The sequence below is a fragment of the Seriola dumerili genome, unplaced genomic scaffold (genome assembly GCF_002260705.1).
Source record: "Seriola dumerili isolate Sdu_G_001 unplaced genomic scaffold, Sdu_1.0 BDQW01001845.1, whole genome shotgun sequence".
NCBI classification, from domain to species: domain Eukaryota; kingdom Metazoa; phylum Chordata; class Actinopteri; order Carangiformes; family Carangidae; genus Seriola; species Seriola dumerili.
In genome coordinates this window covers 185,810-199,592 of record NW_019176100.1, presented here as the reverse complement: position 1 = coordinate 199,592, position 13,783 = coordinate 185,810, and the positions used below count along the sequence as shown (strand labels likewise).

The 13,783-nt window shown below is 42.5% G+C and overlaps 1 protein-coding gene across 1 annotated transcript in view; it reads left to right on the top strand.

Moving 5' to 3' along the window:
• The window catches only part of arsb (arylsulfatase B), a 54,159-nt gene that overhangs the window by 27,529 nt on the left and 12,847 nt on the right, over window positions 1-13,783 (top strand). Inside the window, exon 7 of the mRNA XM_022768782.1 lies at window positions 11,870-11,964. Within this exon, the coding sequence (XP_022624503.1) occupies window positions 11,870-11,916 (47 nt within the window). The 3' untranslated portion in view covers window positions 11,917-11,964. The remainder of the gene's footprint in view (window positions 1-11,869; window positions 11,965-13,783) is intronic.

Genomic DNA, 13,783 nt, shown 5'->3' with positions numbered 1-13,783 from the left:
TTCCCTGTGTTTGGGTTCTGGTTTCACCAGCACCATGGAAACCCTATTTTGGTTTGGACTGGCAGACTGTCACCGGTCATTATCACCACTGCAGCCCAGTAGCCAAAGCAACACAGCAGGACCAGCAGCTGTAATGCTCGCTCTGTCTTTGGCTACTTCCTGCTTGGGCAGACCTAGTCTTAATAAAGGTGACTCATTCTAAATATAAGGCAGGTCGCTGGTTTGACCTCATCCTGTTCACATTACTAACTATATTCACAGTAAATGACCGTTTGCCTTCCGTAGTTACTGTTGCTTTGCCGGTCAAGCTTTCCGCTTTCACACATTACATCTGCAGTGTGCAATGATAACCAGCTCTGGAAGAATTATTCAGATCCTTTATTTGAAGAAAAGCACCGATACCACACTGTAAAAATAAAAGTTTTTGATTGAAAATTTTACTTCAGTTGAATTATGTAATTGTAATCTGGAAAATGTACTTAAAGTATTAATGCAAAGAATAGCCTATACTGTATCATTAAATTATTATTATGTAATGTGTAAGTAGCAAGTGACAGTGTGATTATTGATTATTATCATCATGGATTAATGTCTTGGTTATTTTCTCAATTAACTGATTCAACTAATTGATAGGTTGTAAAATTTCATAAAACAGTGAAACCTTCACAAAATCTTTTTTAAACAAACTTCAAAATTATTAAAATTGATTACAATTATTAAAATAATCCAAAAGGAAAAAAGCAAATGTCACATTTGAGAAGCTTGCTTGCTTTAAAACTACTCCAACCAATCACAAAATGTTTGCCAATTGTTGTTGTTTGTTAATTGGTTAAGTAACTATGTGGTAGTTTAATAGACTATTAGTCATAACAAGAACTCATATTTTATGAACTTTTGTGCATAAAGGATCTTAATATATAAAGCAACTAGTAGCTACAACTGTGAAAAGAAGTACAGTCCTTGAGTAAATATTAGCTACAATATTAGCTACATTGTTGTTGTATATTAGCTACATTAGCAAATATTTACATACATTATCTACAACAGACATTTACCACTTATATTTCTTTGTATTTTTTTTTAAACAATGGGTCCTTGATTTCAGACAGAGGTAGATAAAAAAGCAGGTGTCTCATTTCTAGCCGGTAACTGTTGATTTTTGCTGACTGAAATGTCAACTATCCACTAGCTAACATTAGCTTAACTGTTGTTGCTAGTTAAGCTAACGTTAACTCCATGGGTTTTTGAGGAAGCTTTGTCCTGCTTGACTTTTTAATTTTCTACGGCTGAATCGTTTTAAAAGGAGGATTTTGTAAAAATGTTTTTGATAGCTAGAAAAGAAAAGACTGAGGTTAAAGCTAATGTGTCCCAGGCTAAAAGTTACTGACAGAACTGTTGTTGTATTGCAGTGTAGAGCCGGTTAGCCCAAGTATTACAAGGACAAATGTAAAAATCAGACTGTTAATTTGTTAATATAACTCCATTTGGAGGCTTTAGTTGCTCGTATAGGTTTAAAATGTCGCAGTTTTGGAAGAGGTTGAGTGTAAAACCTTGGGCAACCTCTGACTGAATATCTCCATTAATCTTCACTCTGAAAGGCTCGGGTCACTGAGGTTTACCTAATGGTCTGTGCAACTGTGAATTAACGTGTAGTGTGAGGACTCTCCAGGTGAGGATGACCGCTCAGCTAGGCATGTTGGGATAATGTTACAGCACCTGTGGGACCACACAGGTCAAACTACACCCCAAAGCTCCAGCCAAGCTGATATGAATGGGGTTAATTGAATTTATCCGGCATTTGCCAGGTTGGTTTTTCAAACCACAGGCTTGTCAACAGATGCATCCTGTTTGAGCTGATCTCAGGTATGGTCGGCACTGATGTGGCTCCAGTGAAAATAAACACAGACACAGTTTCAGGTTCAGCTCGGAGACGTTTAAACTCTCCTAACTCAGTCTTTAAAGTTAATTTGTTTGTGCCAGGAAAGCATCTTTGTTCGCTGCGGTTGTGAAGCTTCTCCACGCAATCAGAGTGTTTATATTTTCATGCAAAAGTGAGTGCTACTGTTTCATGTTTTTTTTCCTGCTCTCTCTCTCTCTTTCTGTGATTGACCTTTGCTTTGACTCGTCCGAAGCCTTTGTAAAAAAACGTACATACTTGCTTTGGGGACAAAAAAAAAAAAAAAAGGAAAGAAGAATGCAGGGAATGAGGCATTTCTTTGTTTGCTGTTGTCATTTGGGGCGGCCCTCCACAGCTAAGTGGTATTTGCCATCTGAAAGCAGCAGGGATTACGCCGTCACTCACTGCGTGGAGAGGGAGAGTAAACACAGGCACGAGAAGAGTGAATCATGGAGCACAGTAATAATAGTGGAGGGAGACGGGAAACAGACATGAAGGAAAACAAGTTTCAGAGTCAAAAAAAGAGAGAGAGAGAGGGAGAGATTAAAAAGGAAGAGAGCGAGAGCAAAGAGCAGAAAACTTGAGACAGAAAGGAAAGAGAAGGTAAGGCTTTTGTTTCACAATTAACTGAAGCGGCCCTGGGTCAGACATCTGTGATCCATCTCCCAGGGGCAGGCGTCTAGAGATGCCTTCGTACCCCCACTGCCTCATTCTCCCCCTCCTCCCTCTTCTCTCTCGCCCCTCCACCAGCTCTGTGACGTCCCTTTGATGACTCCTCTGACCTCCATCTATCAACTTACCACAAACTTTACACTGGAGAGGTGCAGTCAGCAAAGATAATATAAGATATATTAGAAGATAATATCCATACTAATATGGATTTGGAAACAGTTTTTGTCTTTCTGTCCACACTATGAGAACTTTTGGTAAAAAAGTCTCAGAGGTGGATATATTTGCACATATAAAAACCTTTTATATGAGATTTATAGCATCGATAATGGATCCAAACAAGCTTCACTCGACATGATGTTGTTTCTGGCTTGATGTGTTTACATAAATATGGCTAATATTAGAAAAAGGGAAACGGATCTTTTCCAAAATGCAAACGTATAATAGACACGAGAAACCTTTTACAAACAGAGGTGTTGGACAACTGCCTGTGACTTCATATGTGCGACTCTGTCCTTTTTCTGTCTTTTACTTTCTCATCTTTATCCCCCAATCCTGACACAGAGTAGTGATTCAACATCAGTGCTCTCCTTTTCCCGAATTTAAAACTCGTATATAGTTTATTAGAATATTTGTCTGTGAGGTTAACACTGAAACAAAACCCTGAATTTAACCTTCTTTGTTCATGTCTGGCTGATTTACAATGCACTGAATTCAGTACTAGCGTCAATGCTAATCCCACAGATCAGACTGGTAAACATTAAGCATTTCATTGTTGGCCAAAGCAGAAAGAACAGAACTTGAAAGAACTAGATTTTTTGTTTTGTTTTGAGGATTTAAAAGGAGCGGTTCACCCAAATATCACAAAGAGATTTATGCCTTCTCCCCGATCCAGTGAAGATGAGTGGAAGTTTGTTGATGGTGCTTGTATAATTATAAACCTACATAAATAAACAAGGTCGCAGTGTTGGATAATCCACAAAAAAGTTTATATGATCCAAGTAAAGTTTTCCCAGTGTTGTTGGTGAACACTGGGTCTATTTTTAAACATCTGAATTTTGAGATACAACTAGAGGAAATAGAGGAAAGTGTGTGTGAGTGTGTGTGGGCTGAAAACACCTGATTCTGAGTGTTGACGTTGCTCAGTTCAGACAGTTTAATAGCAGACACGCAGTTAAACCAGATTATGTAAACAACTTACATGATCTTATCAGTTTCTCAGGACGGTTGGACGCATTAAAGAAGCCGTTATGCGCCTGTTAACTGCGGCACCATCAGATTCCTGGGAGCCAGTGGCCTGTGAGGCTGAATGGGAATCTTCATCGCCGCAGGTTCACAGGTTCAGAGGCGGAAAGATGACGCCTCTCTGTCTTTTTAGACGTGATAATGCAATTCGGTCATGAACAGTCCTGAAAAAGGGGAAATAATGAGTGTGTGTGTGTGTGTGTGAACAAGTGATTGTGTGTAATACTCATGTGAAACCCCTTGGCCCATTATGTCTGTCATCACGTCTGGTAGAGACTTGGCTCGCATCCAGTCCGGAGAAATTACCCTCCTATCCACATTAGCGAGCACTTAATACACCTGTCTTTTATCATACGGAGAGACCTCAGTGATGACTTCACCACCCCGCATCAAAGAGCGCAGCACACGCATGAGCTAAACGTCAGTTAAAGGGTCGTTATTTTTTAATCTCTTCTTCCTCTTTGACTCCATATCTGTTGTTTTTCTTTTATTCTTAATAAGGATCATAAAGCGGTCTCGCTGAGTGACCCTCTGCAGCCATCTGTTGTGTTTCACATTGAGCTAACAGACTAATCACTGCAAGGTGATGTCATTCTGTGTGCGGTCTGTGGTTTACAGACAGGACACACACACACATGTACGCATGCATGCAGACACACACACACACACACAGACAGACACACACACACAAAAGAGGAAATTGGATAGAGTGTGGATAATCTTTGCATTAGTCCAGAGTGTGTAATCAGCGTGCGCCTGAGGGAGTAAAACACACCTTGTGTTTTTACTTTACAGGCTGAGTCCTTCTTTTTTAATGGCAGGGCTTGTGCTGCAGTGTTAAGTGTTTTATGTGGGAGGGGAAAGGGGGCGTGTGTTTGTGTCAGAGGAATTAGAGGCTAACTGAGGAGATGGAGCTGGACGTTAGCGGCGTGTAACGTCATCGAAAAGGAGGATAATGTCACTGCAGATCGATTTTCACTCGCAGATAAAAATCTTTATTTCTCTGTGTCTTCGGATCGTCTGCTCAGATTGACAGTCTGGTGTTCAGCATGCACATTAATGGACTTTAAATACCCGCAGTAGTAACCATGTGTTACTTCCTTGGCCAAGCGGCATATCGTTAACTAACCAAATTAGTTTGCGGGTCTGTTCACTCTGCAGTGTTTCCCTACCCTGTGTGGATGCTGTTAGAGTTTCGGCTTTAACGTTAGCGGCCCCGTCCAGCCCGGAAAGTTTACACTCCAGTAACACCGGCCAACGTTCCCATTACGTTCGCCAAAAACATCAGTTAGTCCTCATCATCAAAGCCTTTTCTCCTCTAACATTAAAAACTGGAAACTGTTTGGAAATGTAAAAAGTGTGTAAGCCAAACAGCCAAACAGTTTATTATTACGTTAGAATGATCTGTGAATTTGACTTATAATACTAAGACTGACTGTCTTTACGCTGCAATAACAAGAGCAATACTTCTTTATTTACACGTCTCCTTCATGCATCATCAGCTGGTGAGGATGCTAGCGACACTCAGCTTTAGCAGCCAGAGAAAAGAAATCTGTTTCTATTTACTACTGTCTGAAATCATTGGTGCGCTGTTTACAAAGGATTTAATGGTAAATCTGGCAGCATGTGTGCTGAGCAAGAACAGAAAGCTCACTAGGCATGGGCATTTATTGTCCATCATTTGCAATCACCTTCTAGATGTAGCGGTTAGCATGTTAGCTGCATGTGTGTTAGTGTTAAGTAACCATAGTTTTTCATCGCATGATAGCGCCACATTTCTCTCTCAAAAACAAAAGTTTTAATACATTATGGGCTTATGTAGTATTAGATTGTATGACTTTAGTTTTAGATAACATAAACCGGACCCCGGTAATGAGTCTTGAAGTCTGGCAGTTAGTGACCGGTCAACATGTCTTAATGCCCCCCCCCCTTAATGAAAGCAGTCTAGAACCGGGCCTGAACTGAGGGGTTGTTGTGTTCAGGTAACGGTAACAGTCTGCTGGACACAAACTGCCGTCGTCGAGGTCGGGAAACGGCATTGTTTCAGTCAGCAGGCCGAGCTCACACCCAGACCCAAAGCGGAAGCTGCACAGGCACCAGAAACCCGACGGCTTTTCCTCCCTCTCTTTGAAGAGCTCCTGGCAAAGCTTTCAAAGCCCCTCTGTCTCAACGCTGGCTCCTAAAACATTGTGTGGTGAATGTAATCCAGCTGCCCAGCTGAGCGGGAACAGACAACGCTTATTATTCTCAACAACAATAATTGCTTTTATTTATCCTTTTTATGTTTTGCCCTTTTGTTGTGCATTCCAGACATTTTACACGGCAGAGTGGAGTAACGTTGAGAACTGCCACTTGGACTGAACGGTAGTGAAAAATATAGCTCGTCTTGTATGATACTGAATCCACTGTGCTGCCACTGAGCGGTTTCTGTGGTGCTGATGCAGCAACAGTTTGCTAGTCCTGTAAAAATGTTCCAGTGACACAGACAAAACACACACACACACACACACAAACACACACACACACTGGCGGCTGAGTGCAGTGATGAAGTCATTGTTGGTCAAGTCTGTTTTGTATTGTATGAATAGACAGCAGCTGTAATGCCCATTCGGATCCAGTCTTAAGATAGGGGGTTTATATAACCCGGTTTACACTGACAATGTGTATTGTGTTTCTGTGAGCTCCAGAAACAGATGTTCCCACATGGTTAACAACTGTAAATCCAGTTTTTACTGTTCACCGTACTTTAAATAAACATGTTGTATTTGACCTTTCACGTCAGCCAGGTGAGGTGCACGTGTCTCTGTCTCTATTCGCAAGAGCTTCAGTGCTCTTTAAATATTTGGTCTCTTGCTCCTTCGGCGATCGCTCCAAATCGCTTGTTGAACACACTTTGCAGACGTGCTGCATCGCAGTGATTAGTGTGAGGAAGGGGCCAGTGCCCGGCTCCAGTCACTAACACCTGTGCTGTGTATGTTAGCCCGAGGTGGAGGGGACTCCTGAGCTGGTTGTTTTAACGAGAATGCTTTGTGTTCAGCCTCACATGCCTCTCATTACTGCCCAGAGAGTGAAGACAAGAACATATAAAACATATGGAGATGCGTCTGATTCATCCTCTTCTTCTCTTTCTTTGCTGCCAGATACAATATCAGTGCTTGATGTGTCACAGCCTTGATAGATGCAGCCTTGGCCTCTGCATGTGCAGCTACAGAAACACTTAGTTTGAAAGTAGTTTAAAGTAGTTCCTTGCTTTCCCTCATACGTCTCTGTTAAATGTGAAGCTGCAGCCAGGAGCTGGTTAGCTTAGCTCAGCATGAAGACTGGAAGCAGAGGGAAACAGCTAGCCTGTCTCTGGACAAAGTAGGAATGCAACTAAGTAATGATTATTCTCATTATCAATAAATCTGCCAAACCTTTTCTTTTGATTAATCTATTCATTGTTTGTTCTGTAAAACGTGGAAAATGTCATTAAATGTATTTTTTTTTAACTGACAAAAACCAAGAAATATTCAATTTACTGTAACTGATTTGAATGACTGACTGATTTCTCCAAGTAGCTGTCGATTAATTTTCCTTTGATTGACTACCTATTAATTGACTTAATGTTTCAAGTCTACCAGCACATCTATAGCTCATTATTTAACATGTTGTTTCTTGCTTGTTTAAAGGAGCTATTTGTAAATTTTGCTATCGCTACATAGCTAACGTTAGCATCAACAGCTGTTTACTTACCAGTCTGGAAGAAACGTTGTGAGTTCAGCATCAAACTTTATTCCTTTACTCACCAACAGATAAAAAAAAGCAAGTAAACAGATGTTAATGCTAATGATAGCTATGTAGCAATAGCAGAAACGTAGAAACTTGAGCGAATCGCCGCTCCAGGCCAAAATAATCCGGCACCTAATCCCCTGTAAAACTACAACTTGACATTTTTACACTTTTGCTTTTACACCGATTCAACAAATAAGCTACAACATGTTAATTATGTGAGGTTTAGAGGTATAGACAGATGCCAGGCTAGCTGTTTCCCCCTGTTTCTGGTCTTCATGCTAAGATAAGCTAAGCTAACCGCCTGCTGGCTGTAGCTTCATATTTAACAGACATGAGAGTGGTATCGATCTTCTCCATCTGACTCTCGGCAGGAAAGCACATAAGTGCCGTTCCTATTCCTTTAAATGTTCACAACCCACACACTTCTCCTCCATCCAGCTCCCCTGTTCCCAAAGCCCTTAAATACTATAAGAAAGACCCTTTTGTGGTGGGCCTGGCAGCGGTGAACGTACCAACAGGCACCCCCCCCCCCCCCCACCATAATAGCCTGCCCCCAGCTGTGGGAAGGTTCAACAGCTGAGCTTCAAACACCAGCATCTAACACTTTCCTAACTAAGAGGTATTCCCAAGTTTAATGCACGTCGGGGGGCTTTAAGGCGCCAAAAAAGTAGCTGGATCGTGGTGCTTGAGGAAAATCCCCTCAGCTGTGGCAGGTTGTGTATCCCACTTCTGTAATTGGAAAATGCCCGACAAGAATTTACACCGCTGAGGTTTACGTCAGGACGAAACGTCAATCCGCTGACGAGGAGCGGGAGAACATACGGCTGTGTTGTTCCTGCCCTTATCTCTGTTAGCTTATCCGTAGAAAATGAGGTTCCTGTTTTCATCCACCCTGCTTCACCAGACAGCATGTGTGCACTTTAGTGTATGTGTCCACTAGCTCAGTCACGTGTAGGTTTGAGGCATTTTGAATGAGGGTTTCTCACCTCTGTAACCGAACCTTGAAGTTCTGGTTTCACTTACCGACTCTCTCTCTCTCTCTCTCTCTCTCTCTCTCTCTTAATAAATAGTAAATAAACTTATAGTAAAGGCTGTTATTGTCTGTGGTGCCAGAACAATTACATACAGTAACTGAGCCGCACTAAATTATTAATTGGTGTCTATATACGCACGTTTGTATTGTTTTGAGTTTTCAAATTCTCATTAGACTGTTAAAATCTTAATAAGCTGCAGCTTTCTGTGTTTTAGTTTGAAAGTATGAAAATGTACCTCAGTGAAAGAGCATTGATTCAGAGGCCTGCTGTGTGGGTGGTACGTTGTTTATTAGCGTATGGAAGTCATAATGATCCCGGTGAAGCTGCTCTGGGAATTGTATTAGTTCAAGCTCATAGCAGAGTTTTTGTGGCAAAATACTGTTTGTTTTTCCATTGTTCATAAACTGGATGCCAGTGTTGATTGTACCTTATTTGATTATGTTCAATTTCCTTATCGGAGTATCGCTTCACGTAAAAACAAAGCATACGGTCGGAGTTTCGACACAGGCCTCAAGGCCCCTTTTCTTTTTGTCCACACCTGCTGCCGTAGGCCGGATCAGGTTCAGAGTGATGTCAGTGTTTGGACTGTGGCTGTTTCAGTTGCTCACACAGTCGTGAGGAGTCGCTTGTTGGTGTGTTTGTGAAGATGGAGGAATCTTTTTGAACCTCAAAGGAGATTCCTCTGTACCGAAGGGATGCAGGGCTCTCGCCACATATTCTCCCTCCCCTGTGACATTTATCAACTTTGTCCTGACTCATTTTTCCTTTTGCTCTGATGGGAAAATGGCGTTTGCTCCTCGCTGTCGAGCTGCAGAAGCTGTAGAAGCTAAAGTAAAAACAGTGGAAATAATAATATTAATTCTAGTTCATCATTAAGCAGAATCAGTTAGACAAACAGCCGATTCTTCTGCACGCAGGATACACTCAACGTTACCTGAAGGGGAAGTCGATGTTGCACTGATACGAGGCGGTGCACTCATCCCTCTCAAGGTGTATCCCTCCACCAAGTGTTTCACAGTTGATTTGTTGACTTTGGTCACGTGTAATAGTGCCAAATAAAACCAGGTGTCACCGTCATTAAACCGAAATATGAAGAATTAAAATTTCTCCCTTATGGTTGATACAGGAAGTGATTTAAAGAAGAGATGTGTAAACTGTCGCTGAGTCATGCTGCGTTCACGCCATGTAGATTAAACCGTAACTTTGAGCAGCCGCGTGGGAAAAAAACGTTCACATCATCCACCGACGCAGACATATGAACAAACTGATGTAAGAACGGCTTCACATGCACCACCGTCATCAAAATGAATCCAGTACTGAGCAGTGTGTGTATACATCACCTTTTTTTTTTTACAGTTGCCTGTACAGTCACAAAGAGGGACAATAGACTATGTAAGACAGGTTGTGAAAGAAAAGATTTGATAAGGGATTTGTCGAGCTCGGAGCTCAACTAATCTGTTTATTTTACCAACTTGGAGCCGGAACCGAAATGGAAACTGCTTTTGAAACCCATCTTTGTGTGTGTGTGTGTGTGTGTGTGTGTGTGTGTGAGTGAGATAAGCACTGCTGTTGGAAAAAGCCCCTGAGGCCACTGTGGTGATCACTCTCTGATAGATTTAGTGCACCGCCCGTCACAGGAAGATCCTTCACTGTCACATGTCAGTCATTTATCTGCACAAAGCTCCACCTTCAGCTTCCTGTTGAGATGAACCCAGCTGTGATTTGTGACCATCCACCACTTTTCTCCATCTAACCTGGTCCATTTATCCTGCAGTGGTGGCGTTGTGCACTGTTTGCAAAAACTTCTCCAATCCTGTTAATGTCATGACTATTGATGTCAGGTTATTGACCTGGCGGTTAACTGAAGCTCTCTGCACAGTGTCCACTAAAAGGGAAGAGAGTCGGCCATTAGTTGATTATCCACAAGGTGACGTATGTGTGGCTTTAGTTTAGAGAGGGCAGAGTGACCTGAAGCTGCTGCTGACAGCGGGAAGATGTTTGATGAGGGTCAGTGCTCCTATTGAGTTTCTATTGATTACTTCTAAAGGAATGATTGGTGTCTTGCCACATATGCCATATTGATACTGTGGTGATTTGGTATTAGTAGTAGTAGTATTTGTAGCAGTGCTCCTGCTCACTGGAAGGCAGGTTCTAAGGTTGTAGTTAGTTATTGTAGTTGAATCTGCTGATTTGGCCTGTTTATCAACACGGTCAACGGTTCTTTAAAACGTGGTGAAATCAATAAAGTTTGGAAAGTTTTGCCTCAGTATCAAAGACTGAAATGAAAAACTGAAAAAAAATATTATTATTTTATGGGATGAAATGTTAAAGCAGCAGTAATTGACGTATTACCAGTTGTTGTTGTGTAAACAGCTGCCTGTTAAAGATCCAGTCGATACACAGCAGCACTAGCATTGATTTGGAGTCCGGTTTCTGGCCACCTGATGAGTGTAAGTGCGATGTTAACGCTCCTTTTGTCTCCACCAACTCCAGAGGAAAATATCTGGCTCTTAAGCTGCTAAACTCTCCACTTTGATCTCCTGCTTGTTCCTGACCGGAGAGAGCCAAAACATTAAAGTTGCAGCTTTTAAAACCAAAAACAATGAAGCTGAAAGAAGCTAAAATGCTGCAGAGTCATGTGCTAATCCTGCGTGACTCCTGCCCGATAACACGCAGTGATACTCTGATTCATTTCTGATACAGACAAATTGATTTCTGAAGCTTTAATCTTTGGGGAAAAGGCTGTGAAGTTGAACATGTGGTGTTGTACGTAAATCACTGAGCTGAAGTTAGTTTAAAGTTGGACTCATATTTTAACATCAGTGGGTCTGTGTTGCCTTCAGAGTTAAAATTAGGATGTGGGAAACTTGCACCTTTCACACAGGGCTTATGACTTATCCCGCTTAGCAGCTTGGTCGGATTACATAAGACACATACAATGTGTTTTGTTGTGCTAAACATTATGCAACTTTGCCACAGGGACTCACATCATGTCAAATGAGGGATGCAGACATCAGCGTCTGTCTTTTCCCCTCTTTTTTTTTATGGACATGTGAAACAGTTTAAAAGTTTCTCCAGGTGCAAGTTCCTCCTCGGTCTCAGGTTTTAGATGGAAAATACCAACGAGAGAGAAAACGATGTTCATTTTTGTCAGGGGGCCAACACTGACTGAACTCTCGCTGCTCTCTGGAGATATGGTATGGTTTTGTGATTTGGACTCATCACTGCGCTGTTTCTGCTACTGTCACTGCAGGTTGTGAAGAGCGAGGAAGGAAGGACTCTTACTCCGTCTGGATTTAACTGAAGATAATTTGTCTCTGCGTTTCGCCACGAGATTCCACACGAGAGGTTGGTGTTTTCTTTTCTCCACACACGTCACATATCGTGTATTTGTCCTTTTAATTTCAGCTCTACTCCTCTGTCCACTCTCATGTGACTCCGGCACAAAGCTTTTCCTCAGGAGATGTGTGACTCTTTGGAGTTGTGCAGACTAACAAAACAAACAGAAACGTGGTTTCCTGCTTTTCTTGCTATGATATTATTGGGGTTCCTGGCACCTGTCTGTTACTAATGGAAACACAAGCTGTTCCCATGGCTCCTATTGTTCCGGGTCGGTGTTATCAGACTGTTGTCACTCCTTTTTCTAAATGAGCTTCTTGCTATGAGCAATTTCTTCCTACATGACAAACTACTTGTGAAACTATAATAGCTTTGGTTGTCAGGTTTCTGTGTTGTTGTTTTCCTCTGTGCTCCTGTACTTAGTACACCACGGTTTTCTACTGCACTGAAGCGAGCGATGTCCTTCACTTCCCAGATAGCAACTTCTGGTCCAACACATACCCGGGTCCTCGGGCCGAGTCTGGCCCATATACTTGCACATCTGGGCAGAGTCTGGCTGTTATCCTCCAGTATTGTCTGAAGCCAGAAGATTTTCTGTGTGCGCCGCCAGAATTGGTCCAGATGCGGAGGAAGCATCTTATAATCTTGCGGTTTACGGGCCGGATTCGGGCCGTAGAACCGGGGCGAAGTAAACAAGCAAGCGCACCAAGTATGGGCCGGATCTGGGTTGTAAGTCGTTTTATTTGCCGTGGCGTCGTCCCAGCGTTAAGACTAGAGGATGAATGTGAAAGTGGAACAGCATCTTCATCATCTTGAAGTTCATGTTGTATTTTCATTGTCTGCCTTTGGTATATTTATCTGGATGAAGTAGGAAGTTGAGGAGGGGGGGGGGCATGTTTTTCCAATATGGAGGAAAACAATGGAGTGAGAGATATTGAGCAGAGACCACCTGTGAAGGTCATTTCAAAGTGGAAAGCCCCCGCTAAGATAATAAACAGAGTCATCGTTTGTCATTTTGCTCCTGAAATAGGGAGACTTCATGTCAGCTTCCTGTTATCTCATACTTTGTTTTCGCCTGAACCTCCATTGTCCTCGCGCTGCGTCCGAACACATCAGCGGAGAAAATGCCGAAGTTTAATCTATTAAAATCAATCAAACGCTCTCATTTTAATCAGGCCTCATGCATGTTTGAGTGTTAATCTGTATCTCCTCAGCTGTTACCTGAGGACGCCTGCGCTCAGATGAGACATGACAGTTTTTCTATATCCTGCCGTGTCACCTCTAATTCCTACAGATTTGTCCCATTGTGTTTGCAGGATATACAGCGGTGGTGTCCATATCCGCAGTGTTTTGGTCTTCGCGAGACTCTTCAACACTCATCTCTTTGTCCGCAAGTGAAAGCGCTTACACGTCTCACTTTACTCCCCCGAAACCAGCCCGACAATAGCAACACGCTTCTTCATTTCTCAGCTTCCCACCTCTTCTCTCTGTCCTCGGCGTCTCTCTTTCTCCCCTCGTTTGTCTCCGTCCCTCGTCTCCTCGCCCTCCCACACATGCCGTTAACGTGTTTTGCCAAGAGCCGGAGAGCGGGGATGGAATCACTTGATACTTTTATTATCTGAAACTAGAGCGAGAGAGAGAGAGAGAGAGAGAGAGAGAGAGGGAGAGAGAGAGAGAGACTGGTGCCAACGTTCTTCAGCGGTGCTTACTTTTGATTTTGAGCAGAGTATCAGGTTAAGCTTGGAGTGCCCACAACAGCCATGGCTCTGCCCCCCAGGGGCGTTTGGATAAAGCAGCCAGCGAGGTCTCAGCTTGCAGGAGGAGGTGG